Source organism: Thermobia domestica, chromosome 5, assembly GCF_964235325.1.
Source record: "Thermobia domestica chromosome 5, izTheDome1.hap1.1, whole genome shotgun sequence".
Lineage (NCBI taxonomy): Eukaryota > Metazoa > Arthropoda > Insecta > Zygentoma > Lepismatidae > Thermobia > Thermobia domestica.
In genome coordinates this window covers 212772866-212796530 of record NC_137458.1, presented here as the reverse complement: position 1 = coordinate 212796530, position 23665 = coordinate 212772866, and the positions used below count along the sequence as shown (strand labels likewise).

The 23665-nt window shown below is 35.2% G+C and overlaps 1 protein-coding gene across 1 annotated transcript in view; it reads left to right on the top strand.

Moving 5' to 3' along the window:
* Positions 1 to 23665, top strand: part of LOC145686391 (putative G-protein coupled receptor CG31760) — an 890751-nt gene that overhangs the window by 714576 nt on the left and 152510 nt on the right. The window contains exons 5-6 of the mRNA XM_081759667.1: positions 9954 to 10329; positions 20792 to 20930. Coding sequence (XP_081615793.1) covers positions 9954 to 10329; positions 20792 to 20930 — 515 coding nt within the window. The remainder of the gene's footprint in view (positions 1 to 9953; positions 10330 to 20791; positions 20931 to 23665) is intronic.

Here is a 23665-nt window from a genome sequence, read left to right as displayed (position 1 = left end):
GATCAGCTATTGACCAAATATTTACCATTCAACAAATAATCGAAAAGAAGTGGGAATACAATATCCCGCTACATTACCTATTTATTAATTTTAGAAAGGCTTACGACTCGGTTAGGAGAGAAACGTTGTACAACGTTCTTACAGAATTTCTAATATCCAACAAGCTAATTAGATTAATCAAAATATGTTTAAATGAATCCCAAAGTAAAGTTCGGGTAGGAAAATTTTTGTCCACGAACTTTTATGTGGAGAATGGTCTGAAACAAGGATATGCGTTGTGGCCATTATTATTCAACTCTGTCCTGGAGTAGGCTGTAAGAAAATTCAAAGATAGCAACTACGGCCTAGAGTTGAATGGTATTCACCAGGTAATGTCGTATGCTGATTATGTAAATTTAATAGGGGACGATAAGGAGAACAATAGAAATAAATGCAGAGGTCTTATTAAATGCTTGCAGAGACATGGGTTTAGAAGTAAATGCAGAGCAAACTAAATACATGGAAGTTCGTCGGGAAATAATACGGCAAATTATGGATGCGTTAAAATATCGAATAATACTTTTGATAAAGATGATACTTTCAAATATCTAGGATCAATATTAACAGGCGTAAACCACATTCAAGAAGAAATTAAATGTCGACTAAAAGCAGGGAATTCGTGTTACTATTCAGTTCAAAATCTCTTGTCGCCGCGAATTCTGTCGAGAAATTTGAAGCTTAAAATATATAAAACGACAATCATGCCTGTTGTTTTGTATGGTTGCGGAACATGGTCGCTTACTCTGGGGGAAGAACATAGACTGAAAGTATATGAGAACAATTTCTAAGACGAATATTCGGACCCAAAGGAACAGGAATGGGGAATGGCGGAAACTTCATAACGAGGAACTACATAATTTATCAACATGCACGCCAGTGCATGGCAGCCAAGTTCCGCGAAGAAAATTAAAACTGGCCTGCACTGCCGTAAGCATATTATACACGAACAAGAGTTTCGGGTAAAATCGCCGATTTCGAGGCTTTGCAAAAACGATTCTATTAAAGGTAGAAACATGAAATTTAGAATATAAGGATATACCATAGATGTACTCATATGGAAAATCTCACATTCCTACCTTAAACCATATTTGAGTACTGAACCCCCAAAATATGCAGTTTTCAGGCTCACTGACTCACTCATCAAATTGATTAGGTACTTCCCAATGAGATAGAAACGTGAAACTTTGCATAAAGGTACCCTATAACAATTTGAGTATGAAAAAAGTCCAAAATCTGAGGAATGTCCTATGGGAAATTTTTTATGGGCAAAAAACTGTCCTTAGCCAGGAAAAAAATCGTTTCACTCACTCATTCAACAAATTGATTAGGTACTTTTTAATGAGACAGAGACGTGAAACTCTGCACAAAGGTACCTTATAATGACTTGAGTATGGAAAAAGTCCGAAACCTGAGGAATGTGCTATGAGAAATCTTTTATGGGCAAAAAACAGTCCTTAGCCAGAAAAAAAAATCGTTTCACTCACTCACTCATCAAATTGAATAGGTACTTCCCAAAGAGACAGAAACTTGAAGCTTTGTATAAAGGTACCCTACAATAACTTGAGTATGGAAAAAGTCCGAAATCTGAGGAATGTGCTATGGGAAATCTTTTATGGGCAAAAAAAGTCCTTAGCCAGGAAAAAAATCGTTTCACTCACTCACTCATCAAATTGATTAGGTACTTTCCAATAAGACAGAAACCTGAAACTTTGCATAAAGGTACCCTATAACAACCTGAGTACGAAAAAGTCCGAAATTTGAAGAATGTCCTACGGGAAAGTTTTTATAGGCAAAAAAATGTCCTTAGCCAAGCAAGAAATCGATTCACTCACTCACTCAATAAATTGATTTAAGTACTTCCGTATGAGATAGAAATGTGAAACTTTGCATAAAGGTACCATACACCGGTGTATAACGACGTGAGCATGGAAAAAGTCCGAAATCTGAGAAATGTGCTATGAGAAATCTTTTATGGGCAAAAAACTGTCCTTAGCCAAGAAAGAAATCGTTTCACTCACTCACTCATCAAATTGATTAGGTACTTCCCAATGAGACAGAGACGTGAAACTCTGCACAGTGGTACCTTATAATGACCTGAGTATGGAAAAAGTCCGAAATTTAAGGAATGTACAATGGGAAAGTTTTTATAGACATAAAACTGTCCTTAGCCAAGAAAGAAATCGTTTCACTCACTCACTTATCAAGTTAATTAGGTACTTCCCAATGGGATATAAACGTGGAATTCTTCATAAAGGTACCTTATAATGACTTGAATGTGGAAAAAGTCCGAAATGTGAGGAATGTGCTATGGGAGTTATTTATGGGCGAAAAACTGTCCTTAGTCAAACACAAATCGGTTCATTCTCTCCCTCATCAAATCGATTAAATACTTCCCAATGAGATAGAAACGTGAAACTTTGCATAGATGTACCCTATAATGACTTGAGCATAGAAAAATTCTGAAATGTGTGGCGTGTGTTATGAGAAAGTTTTTATAGGCAAAAAACTGTCCTTAGCTAAGCAAGAAATCGATTCACTCACTCACTCATCAAACTGATTAGGTACTTCTCAATGAGATATAAACGTGGAATTCTTCATAAAGGCACCTTATAATGGCTTAAGTGTGAAAAAATTTCGAAATGTGAGGAATGTGCTATTGGAAATTTTTCATGGACGAAAAACTGTCCTTAGCAAAGCACGGTTCATTCAGTCACTCATCACCTTGATTTGTTAGTTTCCAATGAGATAACGACGTGAAGTTGTGCATAAAGGTACCTTATAATGACTTGAGTGTGAAAAAAGTCTTAAATGTGAGGAATGTGCAATGGGATTTTTTTATGGGTGAAAAACTGTTTTTAGCCAAGCAGATATCGGTTCATTCATTCACTCGTCACATTGATTAAGTACCTGTTTATGAAATATTGACGTAAACGTCTGCATATTTTTACCTTATAATGACTTGAGTATGGAAACGGTCTGAAATTTAAGTAATGTACTAAAGAAAATTCTTTATGGGTAAAAACTGTCCTTAACCAAGCAGAAATCGGTTCACTCACTGATTGACTCATTCATAGCATTAATTAGATACTTCCCAATGAGATAGAAGGATGAATCTCTGCATAAAGGTACCTTATAATGATTTGAGTACGGAAAATGTCCGAAATTTAAGGAAGTGCTTTGGAAAAAATTTATGGGTGAAAACTGTCCTTACTCAAACAGAGATCGGTTCATTTACTCACTCATCATTGATTAGGTGCTTCCAAATGAGATAGAGAATTGAAACTCTGCATAATGGTACCTACCTTATGTAATGACCTGTGTAAGTAAAGGTTTCAAATGTAAGGAGTGTACTATGGGAATTTTTATGGGCGAAAAACTGTCCATAGCCATTAGGTACTTCCTAATGAGATAAAGATGCGTAACTCTCCATAAAGGTACACTATAACGGCTTGAAAATGAAATTTGAGGAATTTGCTACGGAAATTTTTTCATTAGAAAAAAAAATGTCCTTACAATCAGAAATCGGGAACGATTCCGTTATTGAATACATCATGTGCATAGTGATAATGTTGTCAATCGTCTGAGTGGTCGAGTTGGTGCCCTCCCCACTGGTCTATTGGTTACCACGTGCGCATTTGGTGTATGGGGTCCTGGGCTCGATTCCCGGTGGAAGAGCATTTGGAATCTTAACTCTCCTCGATGTTTCTGTGTTCGTGTCCTTGTCGTTCTTGGTTAATAGAAAAATGAGCTAAGGTCACTGAGAAAAATCCGTTATCCGGATAGCGGTACAGTGTACAAATATACGGGATCCTTATGTTTACTACAGAAATCAATACTTAACATACGTTATCCATATGCTACATATGTACTGCCCTCTTTCCCGCTTATGTGTTACACAATGTCGTTGCAGGATGTCTGACATCTAACAGTCTTCCGTACATTACGTACGTCAGCTATAAGTAACATACGACCATCTGTATGTGAGATCCTGATCGCCTACATACAGTCTTTTCGTTCGTGTGGAAAGTACGTTTATTCGAAACACTTATACGGAAAGTGCGTTCAAATATACTTTTTCAGTTATACGTTTAGTGTACTTTAAGTCCAACATCTACAGGATTTACACATGTAACAAACGTTTTTACGTACGCCTCATACAGTTTTTCTCAGTGTGCGAGTAAAATAAGTGAAAGCTAGTAATAAGTAGTTAAGCAAGTTAATGAGGCACGTACTGTGAATCAGTTAACTTTTAAAACCGTGGGCTAAGACACGTACATACTGACGTAAATTTCGTGGTTGGAAATCCAGACAAGGAAAGCCAATCTTTTGTCTTTTTTCGGTGAATAATTTTTCTTTATTGCAGTCATTGGTATTAAATAGATATTGAAATTAATTTGATAAGTAAGATAACGTAGAGGTGAGAATGTTTAAAATTAATGAAGTTTTCGAAGAAATGAGAAATCCAATTGTTCGAATTTATGTGAGACTAGCAACAAAATATAACCGATTTTGTAAATATATTGGTACCACGAGTTATATTATAGTTACCACAGTCGTTATGTAAAAATGTTCTTGATGCTTCGTGTCTCTATCTGTGAACAGTGTGAGAATATCGTACCGTACGTATCAGCCTTTTCATCGACAGTGAATTTCGTGCCTTTGCTCTTCATATTTCCTGAATTTGCCCTTCGGGGGTTCGCCCCCACACCCTCGTCTTTGCTCGTCCTACTTCTTCACACCTCTTATGCTTACCATTCCCGAATTTCAAGTTTCTTTTCCTATTTCAACTATCTAAAAGATAAGATTTTCTATTCCAGGAAAACGCCTATTTAAATAACATGGTGATTTCTTCATCTCCCTTTAGACTCTTTAAAAATTAAAAATATTCAATTTTAGCAATTTTCCTGTTGGTTAGTTCCGGGGAGCTACAATCGTGCCAAATTTCATCATTATAACCCTGCCGGAAGTGCCTAAACATTTTGGGGTGTAGAAGACGTCCAATATAAATAACATGGAAAAGGTTTTTCTGTTCCCCATAAAACCACTCTAAATTTGGATATTTTCATTTTTACTGACTTCGAAAACGATGAAGCATACCGAATTTCACATTTGTATTCCAATTTCAAGTACTGTATCTAAAATATGAGATTGTAAGTCCAAAAAAAGGCCTATTTAAATAGCATGGGGAATTTCTTCATCTCCCCTTTAAACTCCCTAAAAATTAAAAATATTCACTTTTGGCAATTTTTCTGTCGGTTAGTTCCGAAAAACTACAATTACATCAAATTTAGTCATTGTAGCCCTACATGAAGTGTCGTGTAATTTTGAGGTGTAAAAGGTGACCCATATAAATACGTACCATGGGAAAGATTTTTCAGTTTCCCATAAAACCACTCTAAAGTTGGAATTGTTTATTTTTACTGATTTACTTAGGTAATACTAATGAAAATGTACAAGTATACCGAATTTCATTTTTTTTTTTATTCCAAGTTCCTAGTGGCCAAGAACTTGGCTCATCCATTCTCATCTCAACACTTTTTGAGGCTGACGAACTTGGCTGCACTTTTTGCACCTCTGGTGTTTTTGTTCATATACGGTTTACCAAACATTATTAGGGTCATCAAGTCTAGGAGGCTTAAGTGGGAAGGTCATGTAGCCAGGATGGAAAAAAAGTAGGAACGTTTTCAAAGTCTTAACTGGAAGACCAATCGAAAAACGGCCATTAGAAAGACCTACGCGCAGATGGAAGGACAATATAAGGATGGATCTTGCAGAAATGGGAATACAAAGTAGAAAGTAGATCCAGTTGGCTAAGGATAGAAGTTAGTGGAGAGCTTTTGTTAAGGCGGTATTGAACCTCTGGGTTCCATAGGCCATGGAGTTAGTTACTTTTGAAATATGAAAGCAGCTTGTCATACTGCGTCACTTTTATATTTATATCATACTTAACATAAAATGTGTTGTCTTTATCAAAAACTCTTAGCCATCCCCCTTCTTTTTGAAGGCGATTTTCTGGCAATCGTACGTATGAAATTCTAACACTTTGACTCTTAAAAAAATCTCAGTTAGCCAATGAAAATCAGCAGTTGTTTGATTTAATTCCACCTGTAGCTAAGAGAGTAGAGTTTGTAACGTTAATTATTCTTCGTTATGTTACTTTCCCTGGTTACTAATGTATATTTATACGGATTACAAAATTATTCTGGATTGCACAACACAGTTATTTACTTTAGAACATATATTTTCACTTTCAAAATATATCGTATTGTTACATTACAATATCATAAATCAATCTACACAATATGACACTTAGTTCTATTATGTCTTTCTACATTACCATGACAACGACATCAAAAAGATAAACAAGTCGTCATAACAATCAAATTAACAAATATTTTAATAAGATACAAACTTTTAAATTGTACCTTTATACCTTCCTCCTTCTTCTTAAGAGCTTGTGCTTTCAAAATAACACCTTTGCCCGTAACTATAAACAGTACTTGGAAAGTATGTACAAAAATAAACAATATCGTTGTATAATGACTCCCGAACTATGGGACTCTTTTAAATTGATCACAATTAAAGGGAGAATCCAAGAGTCGCCTTACTTTTTAAATAGTCTTCATATATACAAAAAGTACAATTCATCAATTAATATATTATTTTCATTTTATCTCCTTATCATCCAATCTGGTATCCAATTTGGAATTCATTTGCTGTCCTATTTGCTGTGCCACTTGTTCCAATCTGGTATCCAATTTGGAATCCATTTGCTGTCCTATTTGCTATGTTACTTGTAGAATCTGGAATCCATCTGCTGTGTCATGGAATTCATCTGCTGTTTAAGCTGTCGTAAAAGATCAACTACATTCGTTGAAGTCTCCGTTGCTGGGATATTGACATCTTCAACTTCTGTAATGGTACTCATTTTTGTTTTATCTATAAATCTTTCTTTTGTTAAGCAGTATAATGTAATCCGTGATGAGATAGTTTACTAAATTTCTGACTAATCTCAAAATTCAACGGTTTCGGTACCATTAAAATATGTAACATTAATTATTCTTCGTTACGTTACTTTCCCTGGTTACTAATGAATATTTATACGGATTACGAAATTATTCTGGATTGTACAACACAGTTATTCACTTTAGAACATATTTTTCAAAATATATCGTATTATTACATGACAATATCATATGCCTATTTTGAAAAGCTGGAGATCTCTTCCTCATTGGCGGAAGAAACGACACAACAATAACTATATCTAGGTAATTTGATAAATTATACCAGTTTGTCAAGTCTAGTTCATTATTATTATTATTATTTTCTAAATCTGGTCACGTAATCTGCAATCAGATTCTCACCCTTTATTAACTAGCAATAGTCTGCTATCATCGCATCATTGTATTTCTCTTGTTTACTGCATTCCATCACCTTGATGTTCTGATGGTACAGACATTCGATCGAAAAGGTATGACAGCTTTTATCAGACAATTTCCCTGAGTTTTCCTCATTCACACCAGGCAAATGCCAGGATGATATCTAACATATGGGTCCCAAGGTTTCTTTCTTCTGTACAGTGTGCTCGCCGAGGGACGTCATCCTTCGTACGTGACGGACTCAAGCCCATAGATGTCGGTGATGCCCAAAAATATATGTATAAATAAATAAAGTGATGTTCTCATAGATCTATTCACCACTGAAACACTCAGAGAAAAAAAATCAGGTTTGCTATACAGAAAATGAACCTTAACATTCATATTGCATCATAGCTCGTAAGAAAAAATCTGTCAACATGCTTTTCGAATCAGTGTGTTTCCCAAGAAATTGTTCACAACCAAGAAATTCTTTCCTACTTTCCAAGAAATTGTTCAGAACCAAGAAATTGTTCAGAACCAAGAAATTATTTCCTGCTTCCCAAGAAATTGTTCACAACCAAGAAATTATTTCCTACTTCCCAAGAAATTGTTCACTACCAAGAAATTATTTCCTACTTCCGAAGAAATTGTTCACAACAATTCTAAATCCTGTTCAACCATTTTTACCTTCTTTTGTAATCAGACTTTCAAAGTATGCATCTTTGATTAGTGTTCTTATCTGAGATCGTCCGAAAATATCTTCCTCCAGTTTAGTTACAGATAAAAATACAGATATGGAATATATGTATCCCAATTTTTCAACTTTTCAGTTTCTTTGAGCCTCACTACCGGAAATGGTTCCACGTTAGACTAAAGTCATCCAGGAGAAAAATTAACTTAATTGCATAATTAATATTAAGTGGTGCCCTAAACGACCTCAAGTTTTGCATACATTTTCAATATGCAATGTGTAGCAGAGGCACTTTGGAAGTTTGCAACAGCTAGAGGGATTGATATCATATCTTGAATGTGGGCAATGTAAAACAAAATTTATTGTTGTATAGTACCTAGCTATATTCATGGCAGTCATCTTGAATATACATCTTTGATAAGGTCTACAATTTTTAACAAGAACATAGCTTTTTAAACCAAACACACATCTAACGTTATTTCCTAATTAGAATAGTTAATGCCTTCATAATATGTATTTATTAACTTATAATTGTCTTTAGAAACTTACAAGGTACCTTAGACTCGTATTATATATTGTAAATACATTGGAAAATTTAGGTGACTTTGGGCACCATTTAATAATTATTATTCAATTGAGCTATTTTTCCCATGAGATACTTGGGTCTGATATGGAACCATTTTAGGAATGGAAATCAGAATAGTTCGGACATCAAAAAATAAGGATCATTCTAATAGTTAAAACTCTTTATTCGGTGCCTTAACAGATTATTTCGTAATGCCAAGCTTAATATGTAGGGGCAAAATAAAGGAAGTATATTTCTCTATTTACTAAACTATTCCTTATTGCATTCTTTTCAATAGGATTCAAAGCAAGTCGAGTGTGTCATTTTCTTTCAATTTTGTGTTGTGTTTTGTCCCATTCGCGTAGTTAAAGTAACTATTTTAGTAAAAGTGTATGTGATAGCAATAAAATAACCTATATGTAACCTGGTTTCATATATAATTTTATATATATATATAATTTTGCTTAAAGCTTCAAGCAATCACAGACCTGTGTAATTATTTTACCAAAGGACAAGGCATACTTAAACTTTTCTCTAACTTGAAGACTGCATAAATTTCCTGTGACTTGTCTCTTGAAAATACATATACGATCTGTAAGTTTATGTAGTCTCTGGCAAGAAAACATGCTACATTCGTAACTAGGTAATTTCTAAAACTTTTAATCTTTCTTAGCGAAACGTTGAAAGTGTAAGTATAACCATGCACGTTTTACCAGATCCATTACTAGAAGTTATTGAAGGCGCACGATAAGGGTTAATTTGGCTCTTTTGACATCTCTTTGACCACTTCACACCATGAGATCAAACAGCGCCCTATCTTCTCCATGATGAGTCAATATACCAGTTTCCTTTTTAACTTTTTAACTAACTTGTAAACACAAGGTTTTCTCATTGAATTCTTTTACCATATTGATTCCGAAACTTTTGGCGGCATTTAAATAAACGAATTCGTCAGTATTTACGATGAACTAAGATACGATTTTCAACCGAGTAGCGCTGATGCACACAATACCAAGTCAAATGACTGATTGACGGTCGGGCTCAATATTACGAATCCAGTGTATTTCGTTGAAGTGTATGATTAATACGTAAATGATTGATGGTTCATATTCATTTCCACAATCAATTAAACAAAAATTTTAAAAGGGATTGAAAAATATATTAATTTTTCTTAGCAAGACTATCACATTTCATAAAGTGTCCAAATAGAACGTCTGAATTCATCAGTGACCGTTATGATGTTATTGACTAGTTGTGAATAATTATATGTTTCATCGATTTCTTTTTGTTTCTTTCACAGCTTTGATCAATGCCCTGGTTCGGAGCCTGCTCACCTCAGATCATCAGGTGATGGCTGTTCGTGTCCTCACCCTGAACGCCACCACAGGCTTGGTCATGAGCTCTGTAGCGTATCAGCGGACTCAGTTCTCGTCGCCAGTGCCAGAGAATGTCATCGCCCTGGATACTCCGCGCCCTGGAGAGCGACCAGACAACTATCCATGGTACGACGGGGCGTATTCCAATTCCGATGTGCCTACGCCAAAGTTCATGACCAGCCCTTCAAATACATCATACCGAGGTTCTTGGACGTTTCCTTACTTTGCATGTGATGGAAGGCGCTGGCTAATATCCTACAGCGTTGCCATTCTACCGATGAACCCAATGAACAAAAGAGGGTAGGTATTACGTATATCACAAATTTCAATAAACTCTAGAATAACCCCATTGAAGCCCGCCATTAATATATGAGGACAAAATGTACAGCAAAACACTGGCATTACCTCACATACTTAAAGTATTAGTTCTGAACGAACGGCCGTCTTAGTTACATATTAAAGTAGTATTGTAGTATTACAATATATATTGTACACAATACCTTAAATGGAAATTGAAAGGAGAATAAATATATAACAAGTATTTTAATGCAATTACTAAAAACTCTATATAATAAAAAAAACAACGATATTTTGGCTATTTGGTACATCACATTTTTGCTTTCACAATGTGCTTATTTCTGCTTCTTGTGATATCAGTGCTGTGCCGTGGAAAATCAGCGCCCGGGGCGAGAGTATACGACGACACTTCCCTATGTATGAGTGAGGTCGACCGACCAGTCGCGAAGCACCACTATGGTTGGCGCGAAGAGTAATAAAATTTTCAAAACAGTACTCTGCTTTTCCTTGATTTTGAGGACTTTTTATTACTTTTTATCTTACGTGCATATCCACTTTCTGACACTGGTCAAATTAAATAATATAATATATACCAAGTAATTTTTCCTCTCTTTTTTCTTTCCCTCTTTTCTTTTTCGTCCCGAATTTTGGGCCTCCTTACTTCGGCATCATGGGTCGTCGCCGCTTGCCCCCCTCCCTTCTTTCACGCCACGGCACTGCGTCATATCAATGACAACGTTTAATTTGGGGTTCCTCCAATGGTTTTTATTAAAATTAGGATTGTTACGACGATCAACTTTAAAATGTTATTTTCCATTTCCAACATTTCTTTACTACTCTGCAGGTTGCATATACGCTAGGGAATGTTATATAGTCCTGGCCCCTGCCTATATCCAAGTAAAAATTTTTAGGTCCGGAGAATTTGATTGCTGGAATGAGACAAACAGTGACCAAATAAAAATAAAATCGTAGGTAGACATCTGGTATCTTGATCGTTATCTCTTGGCAGCCATTTTTCAACATGGCGGCTGCTATAACATTTTCCACGTTATATCGGGAACCGCTGACACTCCTTGAGTGATTTAAAAGTATAAACTTATTTTTTCGAGGTTGTAGAATCTGATGAAACTATTTCCAAATTAGTTTAAAATATTTTCGAGTATATTCGTACCATGTATGCTTAATTACATGCCACGGGAACTCTATGAAATTAATTAATAAAATTTATTTTTATTATTTCAGAAAAGAGGTAAGGATTACTGATTTCTGCAACAAGTACCCTTCAAGGTGTTCAACTTAGTCATCAACGCATGGAACAGCCCTTCGATAGCAGCAGATAAATAATTTATCAACCTGACCTGGATAATCAGGAAACACATTTCGCAGTTGATTTGTATGCATATGAAAATTGTATACAAGGATGCATTAAAAAGTATGAGAGAGCAATTGCTGAAACAGAAACGGCTATACAATAATCATCAGAAAAAATTCTGTAGTTCAAAAAATAAATGTGAAGTTATAAACACTTATTAATTCTGGTTATGCCCTGACCTTACCTGAAATGAGACAGCTTGTAAAGTCTATCGAAAAAATATATAAGTTTATAACAATGAAATAAAAATATTCCTCGTACGTACCCAAGGTGAAAGAATACGCTTTTGCCAATCCAATAGAAAGAATGAATCATTTTTGGCGTTTTCGGCAAGTTTGACAGCAGAGGAAATTGCGAAAACAGTCGGGCTAATGATACAGTACAATGTACTGCAAACATTCTAATAAAATATTTACTTTCTTTGGATTTAGGGTTGCAGGATATGTTTTTGACTCCTCTAAATTTAGGAAATCATGGGAAACGAAAAGTACGCCAGATAATGTAGCTACATTTTTCATCATTAATCCATATTTCATCCTTCCAAAAATTTTACATCCTATCATAGTCACTTCCATTCCACTTCTGATTAAAAATTTCCAGAGCAAGGTATTGTTATTTTTATTATGTCAAAAGTGCCCATCATATATGTATATATGTACTGAAACTCTAGAGGACAGGAGAGCATTATGTCCATCACAGTGCGGAAAACGGCTTCATCACAAAATATAGGAAGCATATGTTTATCTCGCAGTTGTTCACGAATATGTTCAGAATTCTTCAAGAAAGAATTTGTTGTTGCTGTCTGTTACTGGTGGTGATAATATCGGAAGGAAGGCTGCTTGCTTGACTGGAGCTTATTTTTTTTTATTATCGTCGAATGGCTAACATTCCATGTAGGAAATTTACTTGAATCGCTTTGTCTTCTTCACAACCAATGTATGATATCGCAAATTCCACCTCTTTAGCTATTTGACCTACTTGTAGTAACCTGGGATCCTCATTTTTCTCTTATGGTGAAGGAATCTGGAAGATTAGGTCGAGTAGTTGGTCAAAGGTGCATCTAAACGTATTGACATGGTAGCTCTGTTTTTAATACACAATTTCGTCTATTTAGGATCAGCAACGAGACCGATGGTTTATCTGGAGCAGAATCATTGGTAGAATCCTGGAACAGTACCATTACAATCTGATGTCTTCTACTTATTCGATACAAAGATGAACTACCTTCAAAATCGAAATTATCTAAAGTGGCAGCTGTTAAATCTTTTGTTGTGAAACGAGATCGTAAACTTATGATTGTATTTACAGAAGATTCGATAGCATACATCACAATAAGATCTCTATTTCGTTAGACTTCGTTATAGCTCACAGATACACCAACATTGTTCATAGATGTTATGAGTTCCTTACTTTTCCATTTTTCGTAGATTGAATGCCCGATCCCACTACTATTACTTTTCATCCATCGTTTGCTTTTATATGTTTACTTATGTCGTCATTCGAATTTCAGCAATTTCTTGTAACCTTTTAATTTCGGCAGCCGTACTGTCAATCGCTTTGACAGATTTTGTTGATAAATTATTTATCTGCTGCTATCGAAGTGTTCTTCCATGAGTTGATGACTAAGTTGAACACCTTGAGGGGTACTTGTTGCAGAAATATCAGTAATCCTTACCTCATTTCTGAAACAATAAAAATAAATTCTATTAATTAATTTTGTAGAGTTCCCATGGCATGTAATTAAGCATACATTTTACGAATATACTCGAAAATATTTAAAACTAATTTGGAAATAGTTTCATCAGATTCTACAACCCCGAAAACATAGGTTTATACTTTTAAACCACTCAAGAAGTGTCAGTGGTTCTCGAGATAACGTGGACAGGTTATAGCAGCCGCCATATTGAAAAATGGCTGCCAAGAGATAACGAACAGAATACCAGATGTCTACCTACGATTTTATTTTCATCTGTTCACTGTTTATCTCATTCCAGCAATCAAATTCTCCGGACCTAAAAATGTTTACGAGGGTATAGGCTGGAAACTGGATTAATATATTTTAAACGGGATATAGATAATCACAGTTAAAGACACCGTTACCCAAGGAAATTTTAACAGATTGACTCCATTACTGAACTCGTTCGAGATAATCGCTCAGGCTATCTACTGCAACATTCAAAGTAAAAGAATTTAAAAAATTCGCTTTCCTTCAAAAGCTATTGCAGTTAACATCCGCGTGTTAGTCGTGAGACACCCGGTTCAATCTTGACCGTAGTTCATGGGTTTGGGATCCCACGTTTAGCAGTAGGTCCACGTCTCATATATTCTCACTGCTGAAAGGGGCGCTGAACACAAAATCAAAAATTGAAGAGTTATCATTTAATGTAACAAAAGGACGGATGCACAAACAGTGTAATCCTGCAAATCTTATTGCTTGATCCTAATAAGATCGAAATGTGCTATTTTATTTCAAGACATCCTTTTGTCCTGGATTCGATTCTCTTCATATTTTTCTCTACATAATGGAATCTACTACGGTAAGTATCACTAATAAGAAACGTTTACTTAATTTAATCCTTTACTAAAAACGTTCAACCAAAAAACATTTTCGTAAAAGAAATAAATGGTTAAACGTTTAATATGAACTTCAAGTTCAAAGGGTTTCCTCTATTCCCAAACTCTTTAGTTTTCAATTGTTTCTGGCAGTACCATACCATGGGGGGCGAACGTGATGGCCCCGGGCGCTGAAGTAAGGGGGCGCAAAATTCGGGAGAGAAAAAGGAAAAAAGATAGAAAAAATACTTCTAATGTATGTACGGGGCGCCGTCGTATACTCTCGCCCTGGGCGCTGATTTTCCACGGCACGGCACTGATTTCTGGTTGTACTTATTTTATTATTTTTAACTCAGACTGAAAGAAATGTCCATTTCTCGTACGGAAAGAGTAGGTTTATGGAAAATATTTGAACCGTATAACTGATCATCTTCCTCCACATTTCCCTTACAATATTTTTGAATTAAAGTTAAATAAAATAATTCAGGTCGACCTAAGTGTTGAGTGTGTTCAGCAATGAATTTCATACAATAAAACCATTACTCTTTGCGAAAAATTTCAAATTCCTTTCTCCTTTAGGATACCATTTTCAGTCAAAGTGGATTAATGAAAACCTAGCTCGATTCAAGTCGTAAGAATTTTTTTTTTTTTAATTTCACAGTTTCAAACGTTTTCTTACTTCAGCCTTTTCCTAATACAAAATGGGAAATTAAAATATTTTCAGAAATTATCCCTAACTCTTTTTGAAAAGGAATTTTCGAAAACGCTGAAGTAAGTACTCAGTTATTTTTAAATAAGAATTCAAATGCCGAGTTTCACATCTCTACCTTAAGCAAATTCCTTACACATGTCATTTTCTGAATAGTAAAAATTTTAATGTTATACCTAGTAGAAATTGCCCACATTAATCTTTTAAGCGCAAATTTTGATAGCACTGAAATACATCTTTAATTATATTTAGTAGTAAGTGTATATTTTATCTTACTAACTTTAGGTATGTTATTCTTGGCAAAAAAAAAAAAAAACATATTACATACATATGTCCTTAGCTTACATATTTTCAAACTCCCTTTCTTACCGCATGTTTTCATAATGAAAAACATATTCTGTCCAAATTTCCAGTTTCTACCTATAGTAATATAGTCTGGGCTATGATGGATCATTCTTGCTTGCTGTGCAAAGGAAAAAATTCCCAGCTCTTGTATGCTTGTATTATTTCTCTTTGCAAGCGTCTTAAGAGCTGTTACAGCTCTTTACGGAAAGAAAGAAAGAGTCAAATGACTCCACTATAAATACCTAAATTTGAAGCTTTTTGTCAAAAGAGGAAGTCTCTGGTGAAATTCGGATTCCAGTGAAGTTTAAATAGTTTTTATTATTAATTGGCTAAAGCACTGAGTCAAATAGACCTATAGCACTACTCATTGCATTTTCCCGAAAATACGCAGTACTGACATCTTTTTCTTAAATTTGAGAGAAATTAGATTAATCTAACCACTATGTATTTAATTATTTTAGTTTTTATTTTTATTTTTTCATTAACGAATCTTTCAATTGAAATCGATATGAAAACTGGAACAAGAGTATATTATATGAAATTGAAATGTAATACGATTAATAATCTACAGCTAATGTTATTTTCTTCCAGTTGTTTAGATTTTGACACTTGTCTTCGCAGCTGTTAAACTTCCGCTTAAATGGAAGAGAAACAGTACACTGTTTTTGTGAGTATCTTCAAGAAAACGAGACTTCGAACGTAAAACTTCCTCTGAAGCAAAGTTTGGCCATAATTGCAATATTTCCAGCAAAAGGTAGTTTTTTCAGGTGAACCTTATAGGAACTTCATCTAACAAGGGAACATTCCAATTTGGTGAATTCAATTGCTTAAAATGATTGCTAGCACTGGATTCAGCACCAAAAGAAACAGAGAAAAGGAGGGCGTTTAGTGGCATACCGTATACAGAGTGGGAGATAAGTGAGGGTAAAGTGCGAATATAGAACGTAGAAAATGTCTAGAAATGTCATGTTTATTTTGAAACTAGTAGAGGTATTGGGGTCAAATGTTGGATGTGAGGAATGCTTGTAAAGTTCCACTGAATAGGCGTAATGTAAATCATGGAAAACATCTGAAAAGCCGCCATGCTGGAATAAAGCAAGAAGAATATACGGGAAAGGGGTCATGTGGCATATGGCTCTTGACGCACACCGTCTATTGAAATCAATAGTGGCCAATACAGATTGCGACCTCTATAACAGGAGGCGATCCACGCTATAGAAATGTATCAATACTGTCGTAAAGATGACTTGAATGAGGAACAATCACAAACGTGAATGAGGCTACTTTCCAGCCAACAAACGGCCCGATCCACCCAATATTCGTTCACATGCTGGTAAAAGTGTAAATATGGCCAAGGACAACCTGAAAGAGTTCATGAGTGACTTTTCTGGCCTTCTACACAACAAATAAAAGTTCACATTGCATCTATTTAGTGGAGCTCTACATCCATTCCTCACATCCAACATTTCACCTCAATTCCCCTACTCGTTTCAAAATAAACATGGCATTTCTAGACATTTTCTATCTTCGCATTTTGCCCTCACTTATCTCCCACCCTGTATACGGTCTGCCACTAAACACTTTTTTTTTGATCAAAAGAACCAATATATTTCAGGCAAAAATTTTCTTGTAGGCCTTATATCTCGAGAACTACATATAATGTAACCAAACCAAAACTACCAATTTACTCAGTATAGATGTGCTTATTCCGTAAAAAATAATATATATATACATACTGAGTATATATATATGAATGTAAGATGAACTCAAGTTAGCCACAAAAAACTGATCTTGACCGTCTTAATGTTTTGGCTACGACTCTGTTTCGTATAGGTCAAAGGCTTACTATACTGTTTTCCACTAGATTGTATTCACAAATGTTGTATTGCAACTATCTGCAAGATTATATTTCTAGCTCACATTTTGGGGGTATCCCAAGTAGAATTAAAGACCTTTCTTGTCCTTTTATTCTGAAATACATAAATACCATACATGACATTAATTGATTCCAAAAGCATTCGAGCGATGTAAAACTGCGTTGCACGTGCTCCAGTTACAATGTGTTTATATTGAATTTGTTTATCACAAAAATTTAGGTTAATAAGAAGTTTTAAAATGAAATAATACACAAAATCATTTTAAACATATAAAATTTGACACACTAATAATTCACAAGTCTCCAACGTTTATGCCCTGAGGGCTAAACAAGCCATGTGATTATTGCAAATGAAAGAATTGGTGGAATGATGATATAAAATGAAATAGAAGAACCTTCAGAAAACCCACGGATACGGTGTTGTCCACCACAAAGTCAGATGACATGCGATTGGGCAAGGACCCCTCAAAAAAGATGTTCTACGAGACTCGACTTGGCTTAAACAGTATTTCCATTTATACACGCATATATATGGTATATACCGCTTTTATTAGGATCACACAAGTAGGACCTATAAGATTATATTGCTAGTACGTCTATAAGTGCGTTACTACTCACGGTAACTCTTGAATTGAAAGGAATTCTCTTTCGGTAATAGATAGCCATAGAGATCGTCTTTCCGGAGTTCCCTATCTTTAACATGTAACGGTGACTTGCTTGCGTCTGTTGATTAGTGTACACGATAACTGTTGAACAAGAGGAAAATACTAAACTATTTTTTTCTTTCAATAGATAGCTCGAGTAATTATCTTGCCGAAGTTTTTTAAAGGAGTCAATCTCTTAACATGTTAAGAGGTAACACTGACTTACCTCGATCCTTTACCACCACAGGTAACGGTGACTTACCTTGATCCTTTACTCTACACAATAACTCTTGAACGAAAGCGAATTCTTAAACTCTTTTTGGCAATAGATACCTACAGCAGTTATCTTGCCGAAGTTTGTTAACGGAATCAATCTCTTAACATGTAAGAGGTAATGGTGACTTACCTCGATCCTTTACCCGCAGGATAAGTCTGGAACAAAAGTGAAATAAATAGATAGAGCAATTATCTTGCCGAAGTTTTTTTTACAGTCATTCTCTCAACATGTTAAGAGGTAAGAGTGACTTACCTCGATTGTTAACCCGCACGGTAAGTCTTGAACGAAAGCGAATTATTGAAATCGTTTGAACAATAGGTAGCTAGAACAATTACCTTCCCGAACTTTGTTAACGGAGTCAATTTGTTTACATGTTAACAGGTAATGGTGACCTACCTCGGTCCCTTACTCTCCACAATAACTCTTGAACGAAAGCGAATTGTTAAATTCTTTTTGGCAATAGATAGCTACAGCAGTTATCTTGTCGAAGTTTGTTAACGGAGTCAATCTGTTTACACGTTAACAGGTAACGGTGATTTACCTTGATTCCATACTCTACACAATAACTCGAACGAAAGCGAATTGTTAAATTCTTTTTGGCAATACATAGCTACAGCACTTATCTTGCCGAAGTTTGTTAACGGAGTCAATTTGTTTACACAGTGACAGGTAACGGTGACTTACTTCGATCCTTACTCTACACAATAACTCTTGAACGAAAGCGAATTATTAAATTCTTATTGGCAATAGATAGATAGAGCAGGTATCTTGCCAAAGTTTGTTAACGGAGTGAATCTGTTTACACGTTAACAGGTATCGGTGACTTACCTCGATCCTTTACCCGCAGACTAACTCTTGAACGAAAGTTAATTATTGAACTCTTTTCGGGAATAGATAGCTAGAGCACTTATCTTGAAGTTTGTTAACGGACTTAATGTGTCAATATGTTAACAGTAATAGTGTCTTTCCTCGATCCGTTATATCGCACAATAACTCTTGAGCGGAAGTGAATTTTTTGTACAGCTAATATAAATTATCTTATCTTTATATAGGAGCAAATGTCGTCTTGGTTGACATCTCCTGGACGAAATTGTAACTTCCAATACCATCATTTTTGTTACTGCCCACTGTCTGAAAGCGAATTACTCTTCTTATCAATAGATAGCTAGAGTAATTATATTGTCGAAGTTTGTTAAAGGAGTCAATCTGTTTACACGTTAACAGGAAAGAGTGAATTACCTCGATCCCTTACTCTGCACAATAACTCTTGAACGAAAGAGAATTATTAAGTTCTTTTTTGCAATAGATAGCTAGAGCAGTTATCTAGCAGAAGTTTGTTAACAGAGTCATTTTCTTAAAATGTTAAGAGGTAACGGTGACTTAAATCGATCCTTTACCCGCACGATAAGTCTTAAACAAAAACGAATTACTCTTTTGGCAGTAGGTAGTTAGAGCAATTATCGTGCCAAAGTTTGTTATAGGAGTCAATTTGTCAATATGTTAACTGTAACAGTAACTTCCATCGGTCCGTTACTCCACACAATAACTCTTGAGCGGAAGTGATCTTTTTGTAAAGGTAATGGAAATTATTTCACCATTATGTAAGAGCAAATGTCTTTGAAGTTGACATCTACCGGACAACATTGTAACTTCCAATACTATCATCCTTTTTACTGTCTACCAGAATTTGATTATTTTTAAAAATTGAATTGGCATGCTGACAGGTAACGATGACTTACCTTCGATTCGTTACTCCACACGATGACTCTTGAATGGTAACGAATTATTGAATTCATTTTGGCAATAGATAGCTGGAGTAATTATCTCGCAGAAGCTTGGTAACGGAGACAATCTGTTAACATGCTAACAGGTAACAATGACTTGCCTCGATCTGTTACTTCACTCAATAACTCTTGAGCGCAACTGATTCTTTTTGTAACAGTAATAGGAATTAACTCACCGTTTCATAGGAGTAAATATTGTCGTGGTTGACATCTACGGACAGAATTGTAACTTTCTAAACGTCATCCTTTTTACTGTTTACCAGAGTTTGATTATTTTTAAAAATTGAACTCGTAAAGCTATTGGCACATGTTAACAGGTAACGGTGACTTACATCGATCCCTTACCCAATACGATGACTCTTGAATGGTAACGAGTTATTGAACTCATCTTGACAATAGATAGCTGGAGTAATTATCTCGCCGAAGCTTGTTAACAGAGTCAATCTGTTAACATGTTAACAGGTAACAATTACTTACCTCGATCCGTTACTCCACACGATAACTCTTGAACGCAAGTTAATTTTGTATAAAGATAATTGAAATTATCTCATCGTTAAGTAAGAGCAAATGTCATCCAGTAGTTGACATCTACTGGACGAAATTGTAACTTCCAATGCCGTAAATCTTGTTTACTGTCTACAAAAGTCTGATTATATTTCAAAAAAATGAACTGGTAAAGCTATCGGCAACTCATACGTACGGATAATAACTAAACTCTCGTTTAAAACCCGTGTTGCAAGATATTCCTATAATTCTTTATTTTATATATATATATATATATATATATATATATATATATATATATATATATATATTATATACAAGAATTTAAAATTTGAAAAATATAACTTTTTATATGTGCATTGAACATACTTTACATCATACTTTTGTCTTTTGTTTCACAGAATAATGGGGTTTCTAAGTCTTGATGTGGATATATCTCAACTGGAGGTGAATCAATGTGATCGCTTTGCAACGCCCTCTTCAACATCAGAAATCATAGCTTTCAAAGGATCTCACAAATGCCATAACAGAACCAGCTATGTAAGTTTCATTCCTATATATTTTTCTTTTCTCTTTCTCTCTGTAGAATAGTTTCAATTCTAAAGAATAAATATTTTCTTTACCCCCGTGCCTCGTTTTCTGTTTGCTGCAAAATACCTGCAGGGATGCTTTCAGATGCTTCAGCTCTTTGTGTTGCCTAGAGCAACAGGAACAGGAAACCTTACGTAACATGTTTAGGGTGTATTATACGCATTACTAACCTCAAAAGCTTGCGCAAGATTCTTGCCAAACTCACGCTTCACAAACATGTATCTAAAACTCACAAAATGGTTACATAAATGAAGTTTAAACTTCAATATTGTATTATACAGTGTGTCAGTAAAGTTACGCAACCCAAAGTTTGATTGCCTATATATTTTGAACCAAGAACGATAAAGACCTGAGACTTGAAACCAATGTAAGCGCGTTCCATGTCGATATTTTAGAAATCATGACCAATGTTGGAATTTGTAACGTTTTCGTGTAATGACTAGGGATGCACGCGAGACGAGAAATGGAAAAGTCTCGTCTCGTCTCGTAGCCTCAAATATTGGTCTCGTCTCGTCTCGCAAATGTGAAGTTTCGTCTCGCGTCTCGCATAAAATTTTGAGTCTCATCTCGCGTCTCGAGCGAGACTTTCTCGCATGGTCTCGCAGTTTCGCATATATTCTGGGTCGAAATTTTGCAATGTGTTATTCTATGGCTGTTAATGAATGATGATGTGATATTCTGTCCGAAGTCAAGTATTTTACCTAAAAGTCCCTTGGCAAGGTGAATCCATGGTGGTTTGCCATTGTTTTCCATGGGATGAATGTTCATAACATCCTAAGGAGACGGAACCTAGAGTTCAACATGGTCTCCGAACTTGTGTCCCCTCCGCTCAAATTAAAAGAAAAGTTCTGCTGGAATTTGATTGCTGGACCATTAATTTTCTTCAAATTAATAGCATAATTTACAGCAAAATCTGCATAAATTGTTGCTGGATCCAACATTGTTTTCCAGCTTAGAGGTCTCCAGCAATATTTGGCTCTTCTAAAATATCGTCGCCACTATCAACATTTACACGTTTTTTTCGTTTCCTTGAAGGGTGATTTTCCATTATAAAGATGTTTTTATACCACCAAAAGCGCTTGTAGACAACAAAAGAACTCCTCACAACACAATACTACCCAATTCTTTCGGTTCGTTCGCGCTTGTAGCAATGCTGCATTATCGCATTTTATCAACTTTCGCTTTCAACTTGTAATAGTATTGCCAGATATAGAAAATAAAATTACTGACAGATATAGGGTCATTCCTACCATCTCCCACCAAACTATAGGGCCATCCTACCAAACCAGTGTTTGAATTAAACTTCCGAACTAGAGGGGGATGTTTTTGATAAATATATAGAAAGAAAATACTTATTCCATGTAAAAATATGTTATTTCTGCGAGCCGGGCCGGGGATAAACTTTGACGAGAGGGGACTTCCCCGCCATCCCCCAACATCAATCGCTAGTAGTAATGTGAAAAAGACAGAAACAACAAAAATATCACATTTCGCAGCAATAGGGAGTCTTATTCGCTTTTCAGACCAAAAACAAAAGTTCATGTATTCGTGTGCGCCCGCGTGTATGTGTTTATGTCGCAAAATAAACTCCTAAATCGATGCAATAATATATTTCCAATTTACAAAGCTTTTCTTTTTTAGAAACTAAAGAAGGCTTTAATTCTGGAAATCCACCTTGAATAATAATAAATCTCATAAAATGTCTATTGCCCCAATCACTTTTTTGTTCCTGGAGGCATTAATGGTCAACTTAGAAAACTCAATAAATATAAAATCACTAAATACAGAATTAAATATAATTCATAAATGTTGCGAGACTGCGAGAAGTCTCGCGAGACTTAACCGAGTCTCGTCTATCGTCTCCTCTCTCATGGTTTAGTCTCGTCTCGCATCTCGCATAAAATTTTCACTCTCGTCTCGCATGCATACCTAGTAATAACGAAAGTGCAAAATAAAAAAAATGTACAAAATGAAGAAAATAAATATTCAGGTGCGGAAAACTGATTTCTTGCCGGTGAACCCCTGTGTATATGTGCAGTATGCTTCAACATTTATCCATTTGGTGCGAAAATGTGAGAATGTTTGATGCAGTGTTGTCATTTAAAACGACTATTTAATCCAAGTACGTAAAATGAGTTTTTTTTGTTTTTTTACAAAAACGTTGCCGCTGCGCTTATGTAACATATATATATATATATATATATATATATATATATATATATATATATATATATATATATATATAACTGGAAAATAGTGTAACGTTTCTTATACTTAAGGTTAGAAATTATGAATTATTATTATTACATTATTATTTGAATTGCGATCCTTATTTGTTTAGAGGTAAGTAACTTTTTTTATATTAGAACCCTTTAAGAAAAAATCGAACGTTTTACTGTTAGCATGATACTGAAGTCTTGGATTTGGGAACAATTTTTCGCCACGTATTTGAATGAGAAAATGATATCCAGGGTATTGCTAAAAATCGTTTACGACGCTGGGAGATTAATCTATTCATGAAATAAGAAGGAAGTTCCAGTAAATATTTAATCGGAATGAATCGCTTTGTTTCAAAAATATGTGCTGCCGAAAATGTGAAGAAAAAAACTTTGGAGGTTAATATTTCCAAAAATACTAGCCATAGGGGTGAAGCAAAATGTTATCGCCTTAGAGCTGTAATCTGC